Here is a 24,681-nt window from a genome sequence, read left to right as displayed (position 1 = left end):
ACTAGTATCTATTACTCCTTCCGTCCCAAAAAGATTATCTTAGTTTAACTTGACACGGAGTTTAAAAGATAAAGAAAGACTTTTGAAATGTGTGGTCCTAAACAAACTTTAGATATTTGTGTGACTGTAAATCATCTCATAAAGTTAAGTTGTTTATAAATATAGATATGTGTCAATCTTTTTGGAATAAATTAATAAGGGAAGTAAGACAATCTTTTTAGGACGGAGGGTGTAACTCTCAATATAACATCGGAAAACTCTGTCCACGAGAATTAGACGGATGAAAATAAAATAACAAACGTTTCTTTACTGAGACTTGAACCAAGTGCTCTCCCATAATTTTCATCAACTTTATTAAACACTAGACCACACCTTGAATGTCATAAACAACTTTTGCTACAACTACTTGAATGGTTAGGAAAACCTTCCAATCTAAAAGGCATGTGGGTAGTTCTTTTATTCTGTTTGCTTATACTTCTTTACAACTTGGATTTAGCACTTACACTCAAATCTCAGTATATACATCGTACCCACTACCCTTTATGACTTCAACATAATAAATAATCTTAACATTAAAATACTAGTCCAGTTACCAGTTGCCACGACGACGATCTCCACCGCCTACCACCACCACCACCAGCACTACCACTATCATAGTGGCGTATTTGGATAAGCATTATACGCACTATAGTTGGTTATAATATATAGCCCGTGGCATATGATTGACGGGCGCTCGTTCAGTGCGCACGCGCATGAAATGCACCAAACAAGTGATTTTACAAATACAAATCAATTTCTACCTATAGCTAAACAGTACCAAACTTCATTCCACTGATTAGCATGTGTATATAATAGGCTTTTGTGAGCGAGATTTAGCTTAAAACGGACCTTCATTTGTTAAAGATTTGGCAACAAAAAAATGAAAGACATTGCTCTGGTTTTGTGCTTCTATTTATTTCTTGTCTCTTTCCTTAGAGAATCTAATGCAGTTTCTCAAAGACAAAATAATGGTATATACATTGTTTACATGGGTGCTGCTGGTGTATCGAAGGATGGCACTAATAATCATCAAGCAGACCTTATGAGCTCCTTGATCAAAAGGTTAGTTTATATTAATACTCCCTTTGTTTCATTTTATACGTCACTATTTTCATTTTTGTTCTGTCCTAAAAAGAATGACATGTTTAACTTTAAACTATGTATTTTACTCTTAATGACACGTTTTTACAGTCATAAAAACGTCATGACACGTTTAAGAGGTATGTATCCAAAGTCTTTCTTTCTTGGTCGAACTAAACGTCGAATCAAACACCGCCCCATAAAAATGAAACAGAGGGAGTATTACACATGACTCTGAAAGTCTGAATCAGTAAGTAGTAACGTAAATTTTGGTTGGTTGTCCCTTTTTGAGACAGTCGTTTAGTAATGATCCCTCTTTTTCTTTTCTTGCAATTTATGGACCTTTTAGACAGTGGTCACTTTTGAGCAAATTGAAAATCTTATGAGAGAATGTTAGACCACAACCTAAAATTTTATAGACATTATACAACAATCTAATGTTTTGTCAGGTTCAAGGACTATATTTGCACATTCTGTAGCCAGGTTATTGAATGCTAACATGACTAATGGAATTTTCATTTTCAAGATTGAGCTAACATTTATTTCTAATTTCTGTTAGGAAAAAGGATGCAGTTGTGCATAGCTACAATAATGGTTTCACAGGATTTGCAGCCCATTTATCAGAAGCTGAGGCCAAATCCATTGCTAAAAGACCTGGAGTTATCTCAGTGTTCCCTGATCCAATATTGCAACTCCACACAACGCGTTCGTGGGATTTCTTGCAATTACAAACTGATGTTGAAATCAGTTCTGGTTCTGATAACTCATCTCCAAAAGGAGCTGATACCATAATAGGAATCTTGGACACAGGTAGGATATTTTAAAAAATTCCACAAATAAAAATATAGTGCCAGAAAGTTGCATATTCTGTCTATTGTATCACAAAATTTAATCTCCATAATCATATTTAGGAATATGGCCTGAATCAGAGAGTTTTAGTGACAATGAAATGAGTGAAGTTCCATCAAGGTGGAAAGGCACTTGCATGGACAGTCATGATTTCAGCTCTTCCACATGCAACAAGTAACTTTCTCCTCTTATATTCCGGGTCAATTTCACGTATGATCACACCTATTTTTCACCACATCATAATAACTGAACGTTACATAGTATAACAGTAAAGTCATTAAACCATTTTCAGTCACATTAAAGTAACAAAACTTTGGTCACGATTACTGTAAAACCATTAAACTATACACACTATGGTGACTTTACTACAATAGTGAGTAACGTTTAGAAACCATACGCGAAATTAACATCCTTCTGCAGCATTCCAGCTCATAGACATATGACTAGAAACTTATAGCGTTCTCTATTTTTGTGATCATTTTAATTTTTAGGAAGCTAGTTGGTGCAAGGTTTTATGACGCCTCTGATGAGAAGGGTCGAAAAACTTCTGGCTCAGCTAGGGACCAGAATGGACATGGAACTCATGTTGCATCTACAGCAGCTGGGAACCCGGTTTCAGGAGCATCCTATTACGGCTTGGCCTCGGGGACCGCGAAGGGTGGGTCCCCAGGTTCAAGAATAGCCATGTATCGTGTCTGCACGAGTGATGGATGTCGTGGATCAGCTATAATGAAAGCATTTGATGATGCTATTGCAGACGGGGTTGATGTTTTATCGCTGTCACTTGGTTCCTCATCTGGACTTGAACCCGAGTTTTCTACTGATCCTATAGCTATTGGAGCATTCCATGCTGTTGAAAAGGGAATTCTTGTTGTCTGTTCTGCTGGAAATGATGGCCCTGACGCGAGAAGTGTTGTCAACGTCGCTCCTTGGATTCTCACCGTTGCAGCTACTACACTTGACCGCGATTTTGAGACAGATATTGTCTTAGGTGGGCACAAGTTAATTAAGGTAAAACAATTCTTTGCTCCTAATTATAGAAGGTCAACACTAAAAAGGGCTACTTTTTGTATACTGTAGGCTGTTGCCATGAATTAGTACACAGAATGCTAAACATCAATCACGCTTTTTGTTTTTGATGTTTTAAGCCAAAGTTAACTGTTTAAGCTATCTACTAAAATACTTGGTATCCTTGTTTTGAGTTTCAGGGTGGAGGCATAAGTTTTAGTAATCTGACAAAGTCTCCGGTATACCCGTTGATTAGTGGCGATTTAGCCAAATCCGGAGATAATGATGTTTCTGCGGAAAATGCAAGGTAATTGGAAGAATAGAGAGTATTAGGTCACAACATTTGATGTCTACTCAAAGAAATGAATTATACAGTCAGACCTCTCTATAACAACATTTTACTATAACAACCACGTTTTCTATGGAACCGATTTTTAAATATACAGATAAAAGACGTCGTTATAGAGCGGTTTGACTTTATTACTTACCTGTAACTAACTGAGGTGTTTCAGGAGTTGTGTTCCTGATTCATTAGATGAAAAGAAAGTTAAGGGGAAAATTGTTCTTTGTGATAATCGTGACGGAGAATATTCAGTTAGTATGAAGCTATCAGAAGTGAGGAGCAAAGGTGGCGTTGGATTTATACTAGTAGATGATGATGCAAGAACTGTGGCACCTAAATTCAAATCCTTTCCAGCAGCTGTAGTGACTGAAAAGGATAGCAATGAGATCCTCACTTACATCAACTCAACAAAGTAATCACTTTTAAGTTTCCGATAGTTGGTAATTCAGAATTTCATTTGTTTGCAAACTTAACATTTTTGTTTATTATATTCTTGAAAACTCCTGAAGGAATCCACTTGCATCAGTTCTTCCAACTGTTTCGATAACTAAGTACAAACCAGCTCCTATTGTGGCTTACTTCTCATCAAGGGGTCCTTCATACAACACTCCTAATCTCCTCAAAGTAAATATTAGTACTTTTTTTGTTCTTTGGTTATGGTCTAACGCAGAAAAACAGATTAAAAAACAGGCTGAATGTATTTTGATTTGTACTTGCAGCCAGATATTACAGCACCGGGTGTTGCAATTCTTGCGGCTTGGCCTGGAAATGACACAAAAGAGGCTGTCGCTGGCCAGGAGCCACCGCTTTTCAACATAATCTCAGGGACTTCCATGTCTTGCCCTCATGTTTCTGGTATTGTCGCGTTCGTCAAGGCGCAAAATCCTTCTTTTAGTCCTTCAGCAATCAAATCAGCGATTATGACCACAGGTAATAAATCTAACATACTATAGTTTTTTGAGTCCTCATGTCAATGCTGTGAAAATAGCCTCTTGCAGAAATGCAAGGTAAAGCTGTGAACGATAGACCTGATGTGTATGGCCCTTCCAGGCTGCCCTTTATATTGATTAGGGGTTGGGTGGATTGGATGGGATATGGGCGGGTCAAAAACAGGTTTAAAAAAATGGATAAAATATCTGAACTTCCACCCCCACCCCGCCACCCCCACCCACAACACAGATAAAAAATGGATTAACCAGATAATATGGATATCCATATTATTATCCAGGGTTTTAGGAATAGCCAGGTGAGAACAGAAGAAAGCCAAAATAAACTTAAGACTCCCAGAGCAAGAACTCATGAAAATGGATATCCATTTTTAGTGGATAATATCCATATTTCATCCATTTTTAAAAAGTCAGTTATCCACCATATTTTGATGGTTACTTGTTTTAACTAACCATTTTGCCAGACCTAATAGTGACTCATGTCAATCTTTGATTCTACAGCTATACAAACTAACAACTTGAAGGCTCCAATCACAACAAATTCGGGATCCGCTGCAACACCATACGACATAGGAGCCGGAGAAGCAAGCCCTTCAAGTGCACTTAATCCGGGATTGGTCTACGAGACTAACGCTGCAGACTACTTGCAGTTCCTATGCTCAATCGGCTATGATAAAACAAAGATAAAACTCATTTCAAATACAGTTCCTGGCGATTTTTCATGTCCCGCCAACTCAAGTTCTGAATCAGTCTCACAAATGAATTACCCCTCCATTGGTGTTTCAAATATCAAAGAAAATGAAACCAAGAAAGTAACCAGAACTTTAACTAATGTTGCGGAAGAAGAAGCAGCATACACTGCAAGTATAAAGGCATCGGCTGGTTTGGAAGTCCAAGTGATTCCCAATAAATTGGTATTTACAAGTAATAGTAAGAAGTTGAGCTATGAAGTGTCTTTCAAAGCTTCATCTAAACTAAAGGAAGACTTGTTTGGATCAATTACATGGACAAATGGTAAATACAAAGTTCGAAGTCCATTTGTCGTAACCACTGACTTAAAAGGTGTCTGATGAACTCCGGAACCTGCTGATTGCCGATCAAAGTAGTCTAGCAAGTTTGTATGTACTGTTAAAGTTCATGAATACAACTATGTGCACTAAGTGAGAAAATAATATATAAATGACCAACCATAAGTCTGTACGCGTTATCTGTAAGATGAAAGCTATCCCAAAAAAGTCTATCAGAAGAAGCTACTTAAATGTTGGACAAGAATTTGATGAACTGAAAGTCTGTATGCTTTTTCTGTAGGATGAAAGCTATCCCAAAAAACATAATCAGTATCACTGGAACATGTAACTGTGCATATCTCTGCAACTTCTATTTTTCCTGTCCCACAGCATCCCTTGTCTGCAATCCTGAATCCTGCACAATCATATAATATAAAAAGATAACAAATGGAAATCTTATCGATATTCAAGAAAAATACAGACATATTCGTACCAAATTTCTGAGGGTCGTTGATGACATCAAGTAGAAGATTGTATATATCTACATACACCAATCTTGAATCAGGAAACTTGTTTCCTAGAGAGCTTAAGTCGGTTGCCAGTTTGCTGTTGAACAATTGTGCTGCTTGGTTCAAATAATCGACACACTTTCTTTCTTCTCCTCCTTTCAGTGTTCTTTGTGATGGCAAACATCCGATTGGTGGTATGCCCAAAACACCAATCCGACGTGCTCCTAGCCTGTATAAATCCTTCAGAATTTTGAACAATATCTCATATTTAGTCTTGTATTTCCCATAAATTCAGATTGAGTGGAAACGTTATCTTACCTGTACAAAACTAGAAGCATAGTTGACCAAAAAATCGGCGTATGAGGAAACATCATAGTATGATATCCGAAGAGGGGTACTGAAATACGTGTTGGTAATGTCATTGCTTCCTATGACCAATATGAAAAAGCTATTCGCCAAGATTTCATTCTTTCTATCCTCTCCTACTATCTCTTTAAGCGTTACTATGTACTCTTTGAACATTTCCAACTGACCGGACAATGATATAACATTCTGCATTTACATAAAAAAATTTCCATGAAAAAAAAAAACTAAAAACACATAAAAACGAATAAATGAAAGAAATATACCGCGATTTCAGATGTTAGAGGATCATATCCTGCACCTCCTGAAGCAAAATTAACTCCTGTGATGAGATCTTCTGCTTGTAAAGTTGGATCAAGATATGCTGGTAAAAGCTCTTTTATTCCCAATTCTTCCACTGAAATAAATTAAAGATAAAGATTAAGGACTATTCTCTATAATGAATTGTAGGTAAGACAATTAAATTCTTCTTACCAATCAAGTCTGGAGGAACTTTTCCATTAGAAAACCTTCCAGTTGGTTTTCCTCCCATGAAATCTTTCCCATAAGGAGGATAGTTAACCTTCGCTACAGTTTTGAGGCCGTTATTGTTACCGGTATCAACAATGGAGTCTCCAAAAACTATCACTGCTGGAATAGACTTATTACGCGGTATATTTATGATTGCCTGGACATTGCATAGTAGAAGTGCATAAAAAATGCTTGACAACACTAGAAAAGTACATATTTTGAATGATGAAAACTTCATCGATACAGCTGAAAACATTACTTGAACTAATGAAGCAGAAACGCAAAAGCACTAGTATTTAACTTTAAGAATCAATAATTCAATTTCTAAAGGGAACATGAGGTCCCTGATGCTTAGTAAATGCTTGCACCTCTAGTTGAATACTGTATATAACCACATGCGAGTTCTTTGAATACAACAGATAACAAGCATTGCATTAAATGATTGTACCTACCTCTTGTTGATCTTCTACAGTAGTGGCAATTTAGTCAAATCAGAAGATAATGATGTCTTCTCGAAGAAATGAACTATTATATATAACTAACAGAGGTATTTCAGGAAGTTAAGCGATAATTGTTCTTCATGAAAATCTTGACAAAATATATGCACCTAGTGAAAGGCTAAATGAAGAGAGTAGCAGCTTGGCACTGGTTTTATAGTAGTAGATGATGATGCAAGAATTGTAGCACCCGAATTCAAATATATCACTGGCGCTGTAGTAACTAATAAGGATGGCTATAAGATCCTCTCTTACATCAACTCGCGAGGTAAGTGAATCACTTTTAAGTTTCACATAGTTGGCCATTCTGAAATTCATCTGTTGCATAATGCACATTTCGATTATCGAGTTTGTATGTATTGTGATAGATCATGTATACAACTATGTTATTATCACATCATTTACTTGCTTAATCTATTAAAAAAAAATCACGGTGACACATGTATCACGTTCCATGTATTATAATTCTAATATAATTGTTTGTAAACCAATAGATAAGGATAGTACATAGGGTGAGCTGCTATTCTCATTCTCTAGCAGTATACCCAAAAAAAAATAAAAAAAATCTATGCTTGGTAAGGACTATAAAGTGATTAGAGTATATCCACTTATGCATGTTGGCATGTGGAATCTATCAGAAGAAGCTACTTAAATGTAGGACAAGAATTTGATGAGCTAAAAGTCTGTATGCTTTTTCTGTAAGATGAAAGCTATCCCAAAAAACATAATCAGAATCACTCGAACACGTAAAAGTGCAGATCTCTGCAACTTCTATTTTCCCTGTTCCACAGCATCCCTTGTCTGCAATCTTGAATCCTGCACAATCATATAAAAAGATAAGAAACGGAAATCTTGTCCGTTATAAGTTGGAGTATATTTGTTCAAGAAAGTGGTAAACATATTTTTACCATATTTTTGAGGGTTGTAGATGACATCAAGTGTAAGATTGTATATGTCTACATACACCAATCTTGAATTAGGTAATCTGTTTCCAAGAGAGTTTAAGTCAGCTGCCAGCTTGCTGTTGAACAATTGCGCGGCTTGGTTCAAATAATCAACACATTCTCTTTCTTCTCCTCCTTCCAGTGTTCTTTGTGATGGCAAACATCCGATTGGTGGTATGCTTAAAACACCAATCCGACGTGCCCCTAGCTCATACAAATCCTTCAGAATATGAAAAAAAAAATCTCATATTTAGTCCTGTATATTCCAATGAATTCAGATTGAGTTGAAACTTTATATTACCTGTACAAAACTGGAAGCAGAGTTGACCAAGAGATCCGCATATGATGAAATATTATAGTATGATTTTCGAAGAGGAGTACTGAAATACGTGTTGGTAATGTCATTGCTTCCTGTGACCAATATGAATAAGCTATTGGCCAAGATTTCATTCTTTCTGTCTTCTCCTACTATCTCTTTGAGCTTTACTATGTACTCTTTGAATAATGCCAATTGTCTACTTAATGATATAACTTTCTGCATATGCACATTAAGTTTATTTCAGAACTAAAAGAAAAGTGCTGGTAAAAACACACATTGATGAATAAAGAAAAAACACGTACCGCAATTTCAGATGTTAGAGGATCATATCCTGCACCTCCTGAAGCAAAATTAACTCCTGTGATGAGATCTTCTGCTTGTAAAGTTGGATCAAGATATGCCGGTAAAAGGTCTTTTATTCCCAATTCTTCCACTGAAATAAAGACGTATGTTGATAAAATAAAAAGTCTTAATTATTTTGTATTCAAGAGCCCGTTTGGATTGGCTTATAAGTTGGCTTATAAGCTGTTTTCAGCTTTTTTGAGTGTTTGGCTGGCCAGCTTAAAGTCATTTTATGCTTAAAATAAGCTCAAAAAAATAATTGGACCCATTTAACTTAGTTTATCTAAAGCAGCTTATAAGCTGAAAACAGCTTATAAGCCAAAAAAAATAAGTTGGATTACCCCAACTTATTTTTTTCAGCTTATAAGCTGCAAACAGCTTTAAGCTATAAGCCAATCCAAACGGGCTCCAAATCTTATTACAACAACTTATTATTAAGAGGTGCATTCATAGTCAGACGTCTTAATCTTATTGAAAACAAATGAGGCCTAAGAGGACTCTTCTCTATTCAAACTCTAGATAGATAGAACTTTTCAGCTATTTATTGCTCTTACTCTCCAAAAATGCTGCTGCACCGGTGTCGGATCCTTCAAAAATACACTACTTTTGGAGGATCCACCACGCACTAGTTGACATTTCTTTAAGAGTCCGAGCAACGTAGGTGTACATATATATTAGTAAACTTTTCTTACCAAGGAAATCTGAGGGGACTTTGCCATCAGAAAATCTTCCAGTTGGTATTCCTCCCATGAAATTTTGACCATAAGGAGGATAATTAACCTTAAATATAGTTTTGAGGCCATTATTGTTACCAGTATCAACGATGGAGTCTCCAAAAACTATCACTGCTGGAATAGACTTATTAGGAGGTATCCTTATGGCATAACAAAAACTTATTGACAACACAAGAAAAGAGTATATTTTGAATAAAAGGAACTTCATTGATAAAGTTGAAAACTTTTAGCAGAAACACACAAGCACTAGTGCTACTATTTAACTTTAAGAATCAAGAACTCAATCATGCTGAGTAAATGCTGCACTTACAGGTACAGGAAAGATTGCACGTAGAGACCATGCTCGCTTTTATGAAAGACTTGATTTTTAATGTTTCCTTTTTTAGAAAGGTCAACATCCACCGGCAATTTTAATCCACAAGTTTATTACATAAAATGGATACCGTATCTTTTAGCAAAGTTGACCAATTGGGAGTGCAGGGACAGGAAGAGCTGCTTTCACGATTAATTAATTTACTACACCAACAATAGTTTGTGGTGAAGTGGTAAGTATTCCTTCATCCTCAATCAGAGATCCCGAGGATGAGCCCTATGTATGGAATCACCTACTTTGTTGAGTTAGCTCGTAATATTTGGAGGTCTTAATTAAATTGAACAGACACATATGTTCGTGAAAGAAAATGACTAGGGTAAGTTAATTTGCAATAAACTAGGGCTTTGTTTAATCCCGAGGAAATTGCTCGTATATGGACGATATCTCTCTAAGGATAATGATTTTTCATGGTAAAGCCTTTCTTCTTCAATTCCGACTTCCTATTTTTTTAACACGTTTTACACCCCCCCCCCCCCCTTTCCCCAAACCCCCACCCCAATGTGGACTTTCTGTGCGAATTCGGATTGGAAACCAAACAAAAAGATTAATTTTATACTCTCTCTCTTTCTGCTTATGTGATAATTTTTATTAGTCTGTTTAAAAAAAAAATTATACATTTCTATATTTAGAAATATTTAACTATACATTTTTTGCTTTATCCCTAATGAGAAACTTTATTATAATCACATAAACTGTGTTATATTTAAAACTTCAAATTTTCAAAAGCCTCCTATTTTTATTTAAACTTCTTGTCGAGTCAAACTGTGTCACCTGGATTCAACGGCGGAAGTACATCATATTACTCCTCTGAAATATTAAATCGGAATATCACTAATATGAAATATGAAATCACGGATAAGAGTAATTTGCACATGGACATGGTTCAGAGATAAGTAGCATATATTGCATTAAGTGACAGTACCTACCCTTCTCGATTTTCTACAGAGTTTATGATCTCAACAAACTACTGCAACTAGCCTGCAGTAAAGATAATGCATGTGCAGAATTAAAAATTCAGTTTTCATTTTGCATCAGTAAATGCAACTTCATCTGTCATAAAAAAGAATGGCCAGTATTGGAGTAGGAGATCAAAACATATACTCGTATGCACTACTTTTTTATGGGTCGGGTATTGGGTTGGATGGGAGGTTATTGGTTAAAATTGGTTGTGTTTAATGTTTTTTGTTTAAAAATTTTGGCTTAAAATATTAGGTGTTACGTCATTAAAAAGTGGTCAGATATATCACTTTTCGACTTGAGAGACCTATTGAGTGAAATAGTAAAAATAAGTAACTTTTCTTGTACAAAAGAAAGAAAAGTGAATCCATTACCTATTTCCTATAGTTCAGTGACAGTTTAAGCAGATCTTGTGTGGATGATGTAGAGAATAATGGTAATTTGCACAATTAAGATCTTTCGTTGCCATCTTTTAAAGTTTGAACTTGTTAAGAAAAGTCTGAAAAAATAGCTTCCGTGCCAGAATGTGAAGCATGCTAATGGCGGTTGCCGGGATAACTTTACGTAATTCGTCAGGATTTCCAAGCAAAATTCTGGCAATTGCCAGGATTTCTTATTTGATATGAGATTCTAGGTAAGGGTTCACTTAATCTAAAGGGAAGGTGTTAAGCATCCTTTAAGATCCGTTAAAGGACGGTTAACCGGCCGGACTTAGATAATTAAAAGGGCTAGGTGATATATCGAACTAAAGCCTAAAGGTAGTTTCACAAACAGAGTAAAATCATTTAAACTAGTTTTGAAACGTTTAAACTACGTTAGCAAAATGGGTCCGAAAAAAATCAGTGTAAAAGCTAGTTTAAAAAAAAAAAAAAAAAGAAATCATTAGACAATTTTTGAATCAAAATTTTGAAGAGTTAAACTATTGATTTTCTAAAGTATAGAGATGGCTAAAAGCCAAAACCATTAAGTCTAAATCTTTGAAATCAAATCACGCCATCTGGAGTGGAAAAGCAATTAAGATTTAACAACTATTCAAATTCTTGACTTATTATGGTGATTCACTCAAGACTTTCGTCACAAATCAGAAATGAATCGCCAGGATTTTAGTCACAAAATTTAATAAATTATGACGTTCGTCAGAATTTTGGTCACAAATCCTGACGAATCGTCAAGATTTCAAATGAAAGATTTACCTTAACAACAAGTTACGGTGATCGTCAATATTTAGCCAGAAATTCTGACGATTCACCATAAACTCTTACACATTATATAAAAATCCTGAGGGCAACACCAAGAAATTTTGATCTGGTTGAATTAGACCTACTTATTAAACTGACCTTTTTTATAAGAACAAAATTGTTTTTCCTTCAATAATCTCAATATATAAACACTGAAAGTATTGGTTTAATAAATTTCAACCAACATCCATTATTTATATATTTATTTTTGTAAATGTAAAATTACACTTGCTCAATTAATCAAGCTGATTAACGATATTTAAGCATCCCAAAAGAGGGATTAGCGACGCTGAATCCACCATCAATTATCAGATTATGACCATTTATGTAAGTAGCATCATCATTTGCCAAGAAAAGAGCAGCTTTTGCAACATCATTCACTCTTAGCGTTACACCCTTGAGGTTCCCAGCCATATGGACTGCGTTCTCAAACTTTTCATGATCATGGGCCAAGCCCAAACAATTCATGGCCAATGGGGTCACCATGGCGTAAGAAGATAAGCAATTGACCCGTATTTCAGAATATAATCTTTAAATCCTAGCTTCATGCGTTTGTGGGTTCGAATTATGTTAGATACAACACATCTTTTGAAGCTAAAAAGAAGATAACGAAGGACGAAATATAACGCAATTGTTTTCGAACTTTAATAATACAATTTTTATTAATTGGATAAGACATATATCTCGATCTTGATAATTCAGGTTTACAATAAACTATCTGTTAATTATTTTTTGAAAATCTGATCAAGGAGAACCCTATAACCTTTCTCTGTGAGATGATAACCGTCCCAAAATAAATATTTTGTGTCATTTTCACATGTTCCACTGATGTTGTTGCATAGTAAGAACTCGTTCTTTCCTCGGCAGCAGCCACTCTTTGCTTCTTCAAAACCTAAAATCAACCAATAACAACTAAATTCATAAGAAGAAAAACAGGAAAGTAAAAGAGAAGTTCAAGCATTCGACAAAAGATCTACTAACTGATATACAGCGTCATTCTTATATTATCATTATTTTTAATTTGTTATAGCAGAGAAAGTGCCTTATTTTTCAGCTGACCTATTCCTCTTTTATAGAGGGTTACTAGGTGTGGCAAAATTAGCCTATAGAGATATGATAAACTCAACCCACTACTATAAGGGAAAAAGACAGAAATGGCCGACCGGGTGAAACTAATCCAAACCGATGGCCCAAGTTTCCCCAAACCCAATTTGTAGCCCGCACCATTTACTCAAAAAATAAAGACCGTCGCCGCTAAAAGTTCGTTGGAAAAAAAAGGACTTATTGTGGCAACTTTAGTCGCCACTAAAGATCAAATATGTATAGAAAATGTATCCCTACCGTATATGTATAGAAAATGTATCATAGATTTGTATCATTGTTGTGTAATTTGTATATAATAAATGTATCATCAGCGTATACTCACTAATTCAGCCCATCTAAGAGTTGGCCTACTTTAAACTAAATATATAGACCAAATTGACCCATGAAAAACTTATCAAGATTTTTTTAAAAAAAAATAATTCTTTTTGTTTGATTATATATAGCCATAATATAGAAAGAAGAAGTTTTATTTGTTTTGTTTGGTAATTAAACAAGTCATCATAAGAAAATAAACAAAGAAACTAAAATCTGATGGTTACAAACAAATCAATTGTTTAGCTCATCCTAATCTAGTCAAAGTAATCTTTTGACGGGTTAATGACCCACTCTTTTTGCCCTACCCGTCATTTGATACCCCTAACCGTACCTGCCCGTAACTTGCTAGCATAATTTTATTTAATATTGACGATATATAAAAATTAAACTCATCTACAAATATGTAGTTGGAGAAGAGTATTGTTTAAGATAATGTACCATATTTGTCGTGGTTGACAATAAGATCAAGTAGAGGATCATAAATATTGATGTAAACAAGCTCCGATTCAGGAAAATTTTCTGATAATGAATCAATTTTAGCTGCCAATTTGGTATTTGTCATTAGTGCGGCTTGGTTGTATTCGTCGACACAAACTCCAGGTGGACCTCCACCTCGGATTCTCTGTGATGGCAAACACCCTATTGGTGGAATCCCAAATATCCATATTCTTCTTGCTCCCATATTGTACAAATCCTTCACCAAAAAAAGAAAAAAAGCCCTTGAATCAAAACTATAGATCGATTTCTAATCAATGGTACAAATCAATGAATTTCCGACGGAAGTTCGCGTTAGAACACCGTCACAAATATGAAATTTTTGACAAGAAGTCCGTCAAAAACATTTTCAGTAAGTTATTTTTCAGTACATTTTGTCAGAAATTCATGATTTTTAATAGTAATAGTACCATCTATTCAGATAAGCCTAAATGATTTCTTCTCATAATGAAAATGTACATATAATCCTGGCCTGATTCAGTACGAAATGAACTTGTAATCATGGTTCATGGGATTGGCTCAATCATTAAATTAGTTATATAAGTTTGTGTTTGATTTGAAATGAAACTAGTACTTCATAATTACTCGTTCAGTATATGAAGAAGTGAACATATATAAACAAATAAATAAAAACAATGTACTTTTTTTTTTTTTTATATATATATATATATTTATACCTGATAATTTTATTTTGCTTATTATTTATATATACATATTTAGTAAAAGAATTTGACGAACAGTGTCACATGACACTGGTAAGGGCAAGATATATCCGCCCCTGATTGCATGTAATTAACTCAACTTGATGGTGTAAAATGTATACATTTTTAATGCATAGAACTTAAACTCGATGAATAATTATGACTTGAAAATAGTCATACTTACTTTGACAAAATTGGAAGCTCCATCCACCATAAGATTAGTATATGAGTCAATATTGTATAGCGTCTTCCGTGGAATTTTGAGCATGAAATATGTATTACAGAGGTCATCACTGCCAGCAGCTACTATATAAAGACTGTTTTTTACAATATTGTCCCCTTCTTCTTCCCCAACAGATCCCTTCAGCTTCCAAATATATTGTTGAAAAAAAGCTAATTGTATTGATAGCGGCAACGCTGACTGATTTACATTACAAGAAAATTTATAGGATAAAAATGTCATTTCACCACTAAAAACTAATGTTACATCTAAATGAATACGTTGAATGTGAAGTCAATTACCGCGAGAATTGGGGTTAAAGGATCATATCCAGAGGCTCCTGAAGCAAAGCTTACTCCAGTTTTTAAATCTTCAATTTTCAAATTTGGATCCAAATAAGCTGGCATTAGCTTTTTAATCCCCAAATCTTCCACTGAAATGGACAATTATAGAGGTTGATGTTAAACTCCCTGATTTATCAAAAATACATTCTTTATTAGGAATTAACAGATTAATTTTGACATAGATAGTTGTGTAAAACCCTTATTACAAAACTACATAAACATTTGTCAATTTATTCCCTAAGGAACAAAAGATAAATGGACATAATTTTGTAATTTGTTTTTCTATTGCACGCAAGTATGTGCCAAAACTTTTATTCTAAAACACCTTCTTGAAAGATTCTCTTTTACTTACATGCCAAAATGTAAGTAATATTTGCCACTATCATGTAATTTAACTTCTTGTAGCTTGAACAGACCTAACTTTTCAAGTAAATAATTCAATAAACCTGTAATTATACTTTAAGTGACGTGATAGTTTTCATTTTTTTTTTTTACAGTATTAGTATATAGAAGTTAAACTCGAAAATATACCTAACATGTCCGGTGGAGTCTTGGCATTGCTAAATCTTCCAGTTGGTTTTCCACCCATGAAATCTTTCCCATAAGGCAAAAAATTACACTTTGCGTGAGTTGTTAAATTGTTGTTATTTCCCTGATCCACAATTGAATCTCCAAAAGCAAAAACCGCAGTTATATTCACGTCCTTTGGTAGCTGCAACTTTGCTTCACATGCACTAAAAAACATAATAAAAAGTAAACACCACAAAGCCATTTTATTTGTACTAAAAACTCTATGCGAGAAGAAAACCTTGTATATATCGAAACTTCTATCGAAGTTGAAGATATTATTCGGACACTTGAAAGAATTTTGAGGTTCTTGTTTATTTATAGAACCCGCAAAAAAGGAATACGTCATAGATTGTTATGATGAGTGATATCATACGCATGAGATGAGTATAAGACGTTGAGAACTTTCATAATATGGAGAAAAAAGTTTCCTCTCTTTTTTTTTTTTTTTTTTTTTTTTTGTTGGGAAAGAGTTTAGTTTTTACCATATTACCTAAAAAGCACTCCAACTCATTTGTCTTCGAAGGCATCAAATGATATCGACATAAATATCAAGTACGTAAATTATGTGGTTTCTCCCGGCAATGTATGCAGAATTTTTCAGAAACAGTATCAACATTTGAAGAAGTAAACAAATAAATAAATCACTATAATGACAAGGGATGTCATTTTCCTTATATTTGTACTTAGTATTTTCGTACTGCTTGTTATGTATGTATACATATGTAGTAAAATTTCATGACAAAGCGATATCTCATAATACAACTTAAGGCAAGGTATATCCATCCCGACAAGTTTGTCCAATATGCAAAAGTTGTGCACGACAGTGGCGAAGATAGAAATTTCATTAATGGTCTTCAAGATTTAATATACATGCACAAAAATTAACTTTTTATGTATATATACTTGGTAAACTTTTATATATATACACATGATATATTTTTTATTAAGGGTGTTCAACTTACCATACTTTATTGTATGTGGCAACGCCACTGATGCGCATGACAAAATGTTGTTAGCTAACAAATCAATACTATTAAATAGAGTTACATATAATTTACCTTTTTATTGATTCGATTGTCTAAGTATATTATACACCGAAGAACTTACACTCCATCTCCATTATAGCTCATGTTTATATTCTTGCATTAAAGAGAGACAGCCGTGAAGAAAAAAAGTGCCAAGCAACGAGAAAAGTGTGATTGAAGAATTTGGATGAATTAATTCTCCACCAAGTTGCATTTCATTTATATAGAAAAGTAAATTATGCAACTAACTACTAGTAATATAATATTCCTCAACCCGACTTAATTAAAGAAACCCACACGATTCTACATTGATCACCATTGATTTGATAAAATCGTTTGGAGAAATTATTTTAATACGCCTTATGATGGGTCATTGGCACTTATGTCCCTATTTTGTGATGGTCTTTAATTTTTGTCCCTCATAAAAATAATTTTTTCGTAATGCATAAATTTATATTTTTACATAATAATATCTCACAAATTACGCCCCGCATGATTAAAGAACTTATGCCCCAAGACATAAAGTTTATTACTATAGGACAAAAATTAAAGACCAACCCATTTGAAGGAAATTCGTGTAATTTCTTTCCTTATGATCCGTGTAAGCACGGTTAACTATAACTAGAAACACGAGCCTGATTTTTAAAGAAGAAACTGCACGGTTTGTCCTTCAAATGGGGTGGTCTTTAATTTTTATCCCTTCAAATGGGGTGGTCTTTAATTTTTGTCCCTTCAAATGGGGTGGTCTTTAATTTTTGTCCTTCAAAATTTAATGGCTCGGGGCATAATTTTTAAAGAATGATGAAATGAAAATATAAACTTATGCCTGTGAAAAAGTTGTTTGTCTTGAGGGGTAAAAATTAAAGACCAGCACAAAATAGGGACAAAAGTGCAAATGACCCATTCTTAAACAGATGTTCAAGTTTCATAATTGAACTCACTTTTTTTTTTTTTTTTTTTTTTTTTTTTTTTTTTTTGTGGTAACTGAACTTTTGTATTAATTTCCAAATGAATCCTTTACAAAGCCATAGCAGCAGGTGACTCACTCTGCTATCCAAATTGAAACCATGCAAACTGAACAGACCTGTGTACTACAAAGCTAGGCTACTAGAATTTAAGTTGGTACATGACATTTCTAATTCTAAAGTATATACATACCCGACAGCGTAAAATAATTTTAAATTATCACATCAAGCATGTTACGTAGATTTACTTATTATCGTAAGTGAACTTAAATTGATAGTATAAGGATTACATCAAGTAGCTTAACTTGTGTGGTTAATTCTCTACTTTGCAAAATCGTGTACGTCAAAATGTTGTCCGGTAAATTTCGATCGTCGGGTAAATGCAATTTAATGAGCACGTCACAAAAAGTTTCATTAATTCTTCTCTTTCTACTCTAAGAACCGAGGGAATAACAAAATTGTCCTTTCTGTGTTGTGTAGGTTCAAAATGGTCCCATTAAATACATTCATGAGCAAATTCGATCCTTTAAGTTTATTAAAAGTGAGAATTTTTTATTTCCAGAAAATTTTTAAAATTTTTTGGCGTGAATTATGAAATCAAATTACTAAGGACAATACAGAAATTATTAAGTAATCGCTTAGTAAGGACCACTAAATACCAACTATGTTCTCATGGAGAAGTTTCATTTTTCATTCAATTTAAAAATTCCCACATAAACACTACTGGATATACGTATATGAAACAATGACAAAGACTTTAATTTCAGTGCCTTATTTTATGAGGTAAAGCTTTATCAATGCATCAAGAAAAGAAGCACAAGAGGACGGATTAGTTGAACACATTTTCTTGACCTTTACACATCTTCATCTTGAGTGCACTGATCATCATCTACAAGAAACTGTTGATGTATTTTTTTACGATCTGATTGACAAGAATCCTGTAACCTTGCTCTGTGGGATGAAAACTATCCCAGAACAAATATTTTGTATCATCTTCACATGTTCCACTGAATGTGTTGCATAATAATGTCACCTCTATTATTCCCGTGCCACAACACCCTCTCTCAACTTCTTCCAATCCTACAACAAATCCACACTAACAAAATTGATAAAACAAGAAAATAAAGACAAAAATGAAGAAGCACAAGCGGTCTAGCTAGTATACTTATAATGTGAAGAAATTTTGAGTTATCAGATCACCCTAAAAATATCTATAGATAATTTTTCATAAAAGGTGAAATTTGTAAAGTTGAAAATATGACAAGTTACTTGTTACAACATGTAAAGGTGATCTAATGGTATAATTTTTTTTTTACACAATATATATAAGTAGGGGTGACAAAAAGTAGCCTATGAATTATAATCCACCCAACCTGTCCAACTAACCCGCCCAATAATAAACTCAACTCATTTTGATCCGTCCAATTCAATTCATTTAAAAATTAGCTTGGTATTTACTCCAAACTGATCCATTAAAAAAATTATAGAAATGTTTTTAAAAAGATATATTTATTTTGTTTGGTATATTATATATAGTCATAATAAAAGGAAAAATGTTATTAAGTACTCTAACAAATTCTAAAAAACAAGCAAAAAATCTAAAACTTAGTAAGAGTTGACAGGTTGGGTTATCATGACCATTAATTGTTTAGCCAATTTTAACTCAGCCCATTTAGTCCAAGTGCATTTGGGCGGGTCATTAACTCACTTTATTTTAATCCGCCCAAATTTAGCCGAACCTGCTCATTTGACATAAGACTAACTCATGAGAAAAGATATGTATATAGTACCATATTTTTTGGGATTGACAATGAGATCAAGAAGAGGATTATAGATATCGATGAAAACCAGCTTAGACTGAGGCAACTTTTTGGACAACTCCTCAATGCCCATAGAGAGTTTTCTGTTGGCCAATTGTGCTGCTTGATTGTACTCCTTAGCACATGTTCTATCTAGCCCTCCAGCTAGTGTTCTTTGCGATGGCAAACACCCTATTGGTGGAATTCCAAAAATCCCAATTTTTCTTGCTCCTAAATTGTACAATTCCTTCAAGAAAGGAAAAAACAAACATTTGAATCAATTGCAAATTAATATAATTAATATGTAATTGTTAACTGTCTATCCTCTTCATACGTATAATTTTTTTTGATTGATTTAATCATCCATTATCCAGAATGCATTGCCTGACTGATTCAGATTTGCAACGTAGAAAATCGTCTACTGTCACGATTCAAGCCCATAACACGTATTGTCTACTTTACAGGCTTCACAGATTTATCTGTTACACCATCATTGAGCCTGCACGTACCATGTGGACTTGTGTTATGCCTTTTAAAGCTCTCCATTTTCCTCTCCCATTCCGATGTGAAATTCGCTTTAGGTATATGTGAACCCTTCTTCAGAAGCTTATTAGCCCAAAACACTGTCAGTCCTTATCTATGACTCACTCTCGTCGGTCCATCTTCCGTCATGAACTTTACATACGAGACAGACAATACATACCATGAACTTGGATCACGACAGCTGCAAGGTTTTTACGCTCCCAACTAAATTGAAAACAAAAGATTGAATATATATAATATGCATAAATTAAGGTATACTAACTTGGAGAAATTCAGAAGCTTTGGCCACCATGAGATCTGTATATGAGTTAAGATCCTGCGTCAGGCGAATTCCGGCAGTGAAATATGTATTTGCAAGGTCATCACTGCCAGCAACCACCAGAAAAAGGCTATTTTCCAAAATATAATTGGCTTCTTCTTCTCCAACGAATCGTTCTAGCTTTCCAATATACTCTTTGAACTGAGTTAATTGTGTTGATAGAGGTATGGCTAACTGATTAGCATAAACATAAAAAATAGGAGCAGAGATTAGTGTTTCTTTTGGTCTATTTGTTTTTTGTGTGACAAGACTGGTTAATGTTATTAAGTATGGCTATATTAATCACAAGTTCTACTCCCTCCTTTTGGTTTGCAAGAATGACATTAAAAGCGGTGATTTTGAACTTTTGACCTTGTTTATCCATGGCCAAATTTTAAGTTTAACAAATTTTGCTTCATTAGAACAATTTTAACTTTTTACCTTGAGGTTTGCCCGTGAGGCAAGCATGAGTCAAAAGTTCAACCACCCATTTTCAAAGTCAGTGGACATAATTTCCTTTATTTTACGTAATTACATGACCTTGTTTTTATTTTAATATATGTTAAGAAAAAGTGATCATTTTCTAAACTTTGACTTAATTTAAATTAAACTTCAGATTTTATATACCCTTAGTGACATTGCTTTAGATATAGCCACACAAATATTATGTCATGTTAAAAATTATAAATTTCAAATATCTTTTTTTTTCTTGAATCCTATAAACATGATCTCATAAAAAGAAACGGAGGGAGTAAAAAGTTACCGCCGTGGTAGATGTTAAAGGGTCAAATCCACAACCTCCAGATGCAAAGCTTACTCCAGTTTTGAGATCTTCGCTGTTCAAATTTGAATCTAAGTAAGCTGGCACAAACTCTTTTACCCCCAATTCTTCCGCTGAAATTGCCAAACATGGAGTCATGTCAACTACTACCTCTGTTCACTTTTACATATCTAGTATTCTAAAAATAGATTTTTATTTTTTGCTTATCACTTTTAATATATTAAGAGAAGATAATTTCTTTTATCCTGTTTTATCCATAACATTAATTACTCATTTTAAATCATTTTTCAAGTTCAATAAAAATATACATCAATTAATATGGGTATCATGGTAAATTATACACTTTATTTATTATTTCTTAAGGGGTTTACAAGGTCCATAGTGGGCAAGTAAAAGTGAACGAAGGGAGTAAATTTGTGATTGTGTTATTTTTATTTTGCATTTTTTATTAAATCCCGAAATTTTATTTTTACTAAAGAATTTTCCTTGCAGTAACAAATAAAATCACTTGACAAGGTGACATCAAAGAATTGAGATTGTTTGTCACAATTTGACTTTGTCCCATTTGCACTTATGGCCGTGAAGTAACCAACGCATCTATTTTCCAAAGTAAGATATATTTGCATGTGAGCTATAAATGCTTGAAAGCTGAAACCTCACTACAAACAAGTTAGTCGCATCATGCAGTTGAATGTTATGTATTAATAGGATGATAACGAGATTAATATCCATTCTGTAATAGACAATTTTTTTAAACTTATACTCGTCCTTCTGCCCCTTGAAAAATAAAAAGCGAAAACAAGTCGTTTCGCTATTAGCAAATTAACTTGATGAAAAGTCAAAGAATTCACGAATTGTGAGAATTATGTTAGTAATTTATTTATTGATAACGCAGAGGTAAAGTTTTCTTGTCGGTTCTTTTTTCACTCATTTATCTTTTGTCCTTTATGAATGTCAAAAGTCCCTCGTACCTGGTGAAAAGTCTTTCTTCCCACTTTATAATGAGAAAGCCTTTATTGGATGGTAAATTGGCTAGAATAAGAGAGTGGTCTTGCGCGCATGAGAATTGCGCTTCTTACTCAAGATGAGTCAATTTGCCCCCCTTGTGGTGGACCCCTTTGAATTAAGTGACCCATTATTCAAGAGTTAATGCTAATTTACCGTTTTCTTCTACTTAAAAGTTAATCTTTTCTTCTTGTTTCTGGGCAATAGTTTATGTAATCTCTAAACTTTCAGCCGCTATTCTACTTAAAAGTTAATCTTTTCTTCTTGTTTCTGGGCAATAGTTTGTGTAATCTCCAAACTTTCAGCTGCTAGTGTAAGTGTTCGAAAGTGTCGTGGAACCTTGGGAAGCGTACCAGGCTAAACGATTTGCACCCTGGTCGGTCTGAAAATCGCTTTCAAGGCAGTGACTTGCCACGACACAACTGTGATTTGATAAGCTGTTTCTTATTTTACTTGTTACTGAACTATATTGTTCTCAATTTTTACTAACACGAATATGAAAGAATATAAGTTATATGCATTGTCATTTGTCAGTATAAATCATTTTTTTACACGACTTGTTTATGAGCCATGCTTAGAATTATTTAAATAGTATTAAAATTAATATAACTAATACTGATTATTATATATTAGAACAAGCGATGCTTCTACTGAAAATATAATTACCATATTAACTGAAAATTTAATGAACGACGGCGCCATTAAATTACCATATTAACTCCCCCTACTAGTAGCTAAAACTTCTACTCCAACATAAACATTTTACTAAATTAATCATTCTCAATTAAAACTCTTTTAAGTAACTATAACCCTAGAAAGATACTAACATAAAAATAACTGTAAGTACCCATAATAAACTCCGGCTGGAAAGAAGTCACTGAAGATATTACGCTATGTGCCATGCAAAGTCGTCTTTTTATGGATTCGTTTTGAGTTTAACAACTTATTTAGCTATCAGGTTGACCAAAAGATAAACATCAGGTAATTTTGTATAAAAAGTGGATTAATAATTTAGAAAACAAGGTAAATTACCTGTAGAAAATCATTTATATTGGTCGTACACATATAGGTTAAAATCTTTTTCTTTTTTTTGTCATAACATAGGAAAAGCTAGAGTGAGCGGAAATGTTCTTGAGGAACTAAGAAGAAATCAACGACAGCAAGAGAGAATACTCTCTTTGTCCCGATTTACGTGGTACAATTTGAATTTCGAGAGTCAAACTTATTAATTTCGATCGTAAATTTGGACATAGAATGTTTTTTCGAAATAAAGAACATATTTAAAAACTACGCAAAAAGTGTTATAAGTCACAGTAATTAATAATTCAAAATACTTCAAAAGCATAATAAAAAATTGTGATCAAAGGAAAACTGAAAACTCGTTCAACTTTCAAATCAGAACGTTATCACATAAATTAGGACGGATTTACCTATCAAGTCCGGTGGCGTCTTGCCGTTGCAGAATCTTCCGGTCGGCATTCCACCATTGAAGTCCTTACCATAAGGTAGAAAATTACACTTTGCTGGTGTGGCTATATAATTATTAGCTCCCTGATCCACTATTGAATCTCCAAATGCAAATACTGCTTTTACAACCAAGTTCTTTGGTAACTGCACCTTCGATTCACAGCCACTAAATAGCACAAAAGAAATTAAGAATATAACCATATTATGCAGCATTATTGTGTTTCTGAAATTCAGACACTTCCTTTCCAAGAATACCAACAAAAGAGAACTTTGAGGTTTGAAGTGTCGACTTTAAGTAGGTTTTAGTCGCGGTTTTGTTTATTTATAGAGGCTAAGAAAGTATATTTTATAAGTTGTTTAAATTATATATACACCAATGTAAATTATTTAAATAATATCTATATGTAAGATTCCTTAAAACGTAGTAGAATTAATAATCTTGAAATTTAGATGCATTACCTGCTACAACATAGGTCGAGTAAGAATTGTTAATTTATGTGTTTTGAATCATAATTTATTTTTTTTGGTTGTTGCTTAAGTCATGAATAGAGTCTCAATTTAGTTGTGTGGTCCAGAACATCTATGAATTTTTGTTTTGGTTACAAGAAGTGCTTCTATTGATTATTTGTACATATTGAGGCCGTGTTTGGTATGAAGGAAAATGTTTTCTCGGAAAATAAGTAGTTTTCCTACTCATTTTCTTGTGTTTAGTACGCAAGTTATAAAATGTCATTTTAAAAGCATTTGCACATACTCAAAGCAAAACCAATTTTTGAATTCGGAGTGCAACTTTAAAAAAAAATTGAAATAACGAAAATTAATTTTTTTTGGAGGGTGGGAGGTGTAAAAAAAATTAAACTTTTTTGGGGGGGTTTGGTGTAAAAATAAAAAATAAAAAGTTTTTTGAAAAGACTAAAACTTTTTTGGAGGGGTTGGTTGGGGTGCGAGGGGGGGGGGGGGTTGTGAAAAACCAAAATAAAAAATAAAAAT

General features: G+C 33.8%; 4 protein-coding genes across 4 annotated transcripts; 1 reads left to right on the top strand and 3 right to left on the bottom strand.

The window, feature by feature from the left end:
- The first annotated feature begins 439 nt into the window (after positions 1-439).
- LOC132628140 (CO(2)-response secreted protease-like) lies at positions 440-5,491 on the top strand. Its single transcript, XM_060343875.1, has 9 exons — positions 440-1,101; positions 1,679-1,929; positions 2,031-2,142; positions 2,460-2,979; positions 3,177-3,283; positions 3,489-3,731; positions 3,829-3,943; positions 4,039-4,249; positions 4,768-5,491. The coding sequence occupies exons 1-9, from the start codon at positions 920-922 to the stop codon at positions 5,334-5,336; spliced, it is 2,310 nt and encodes a 769-aa protein (XP_060199858.1). The 5' UTR covers positions 440-919; the 3' UTR covers positions 5,337-5,491.
- Positions 5,419-9,785, bottom strand: LOC132628141 (GDSL esterase/lipase EXL1-like). Its single transcript, XM_060343876.1, has 10 exons — positions 9,450-9,785; positions 8,718-8,848; positions 8,398-8,631; positions 8,061-8,316; positions 7,814-7,968; positions 6,620-6,887; positions 6,412-6,542; positions 6,101-6,334; positions 5,767-6,022; positions 5,419-5,688 (listed from the first exon to the last, which is right to left on the bottom strand). Exons 1-10 carry the CDS (start codon positions 9,697-9,699, stop codon positions 5,507-5,509), a joined length of 2,097 nt encoding a protein of 698 aa, XP_060199859.1. The 5' UTR covers positions 9,700-9,785; the 3' UTR covers positions 5,419-5,506.
- A 2,906-nt stretch (positions 9,786-12,691) lies between these two features.
- On the bottom strand, positions 12,692-16,091 carry LOC132623911 (GDSL esterase/lipase EXL3-like). Its single transcript, XM_060338726.1, has 5 exons — positions 15,770-16,091; positions 15,197-15,327; positions 14,859-15,095; positions 13,917-14,172; positions 12,692-12,951 (listed from the first exon to the last, which is right to left on the bottom strand). The coding sequence occupies exons 1-5, from the start codon at positions 16,008-16,010 to the stop codon at positions 12,785-12,787; spliced, it is 1,032 nt and encodes a 343-aa protein (XP_060194709.1). The 5' UTR covers positions 16,011-16,091; the 3' UTR covers positions 12,692-12,784.
- Positions 16,092-18,465: 2,374 nt separating this feature from the next.
- Positions 18,466-24,003, bottom strand: LOC132628139 (GDSL esterase/lipase EXL3-like). The gene is made up of 5 exons (XM_060343874.1): positions 23,655-24,003; positions 21,202-21,332; positions 20,403-20,633; positions 19,589-19,844; positions 18,466-18,878 (listed from the first exon to the last, which is right to left on the bottom strand). Exons 1-5 carry the CDS (start codon positions 23,902-23,904, stop codon positions 18,688-18,690), a joined length of 1,059 nt encoding a protein of 352 aa, XP_060199857.1. The 5' UTR covers positions 23,905-24,003; the 3' UTR covers positions 18,466-18,687.
- Between the last annotated feature and the right edge of the window lie 678 nt (positions 24,004-24,681).

Source organism: Lycium barbarum, chromosome 2 (genome assembly GCF_019175385.1).
Source record: "Lycium barbarum isolate Lr01 chromosome 2, ASM1917538v2, whole genome shotgun sequence".
Classification (NCBI taxonomy): Eukaryota; Viridiplantae; Streptophyta; class Magnoliopsida; order Solanales; family Solanaceae; genus Lycium; species Lycium barbarum.
This window is presented reverse-complemented; position numbering and strand designations above follow the sequence as displayed.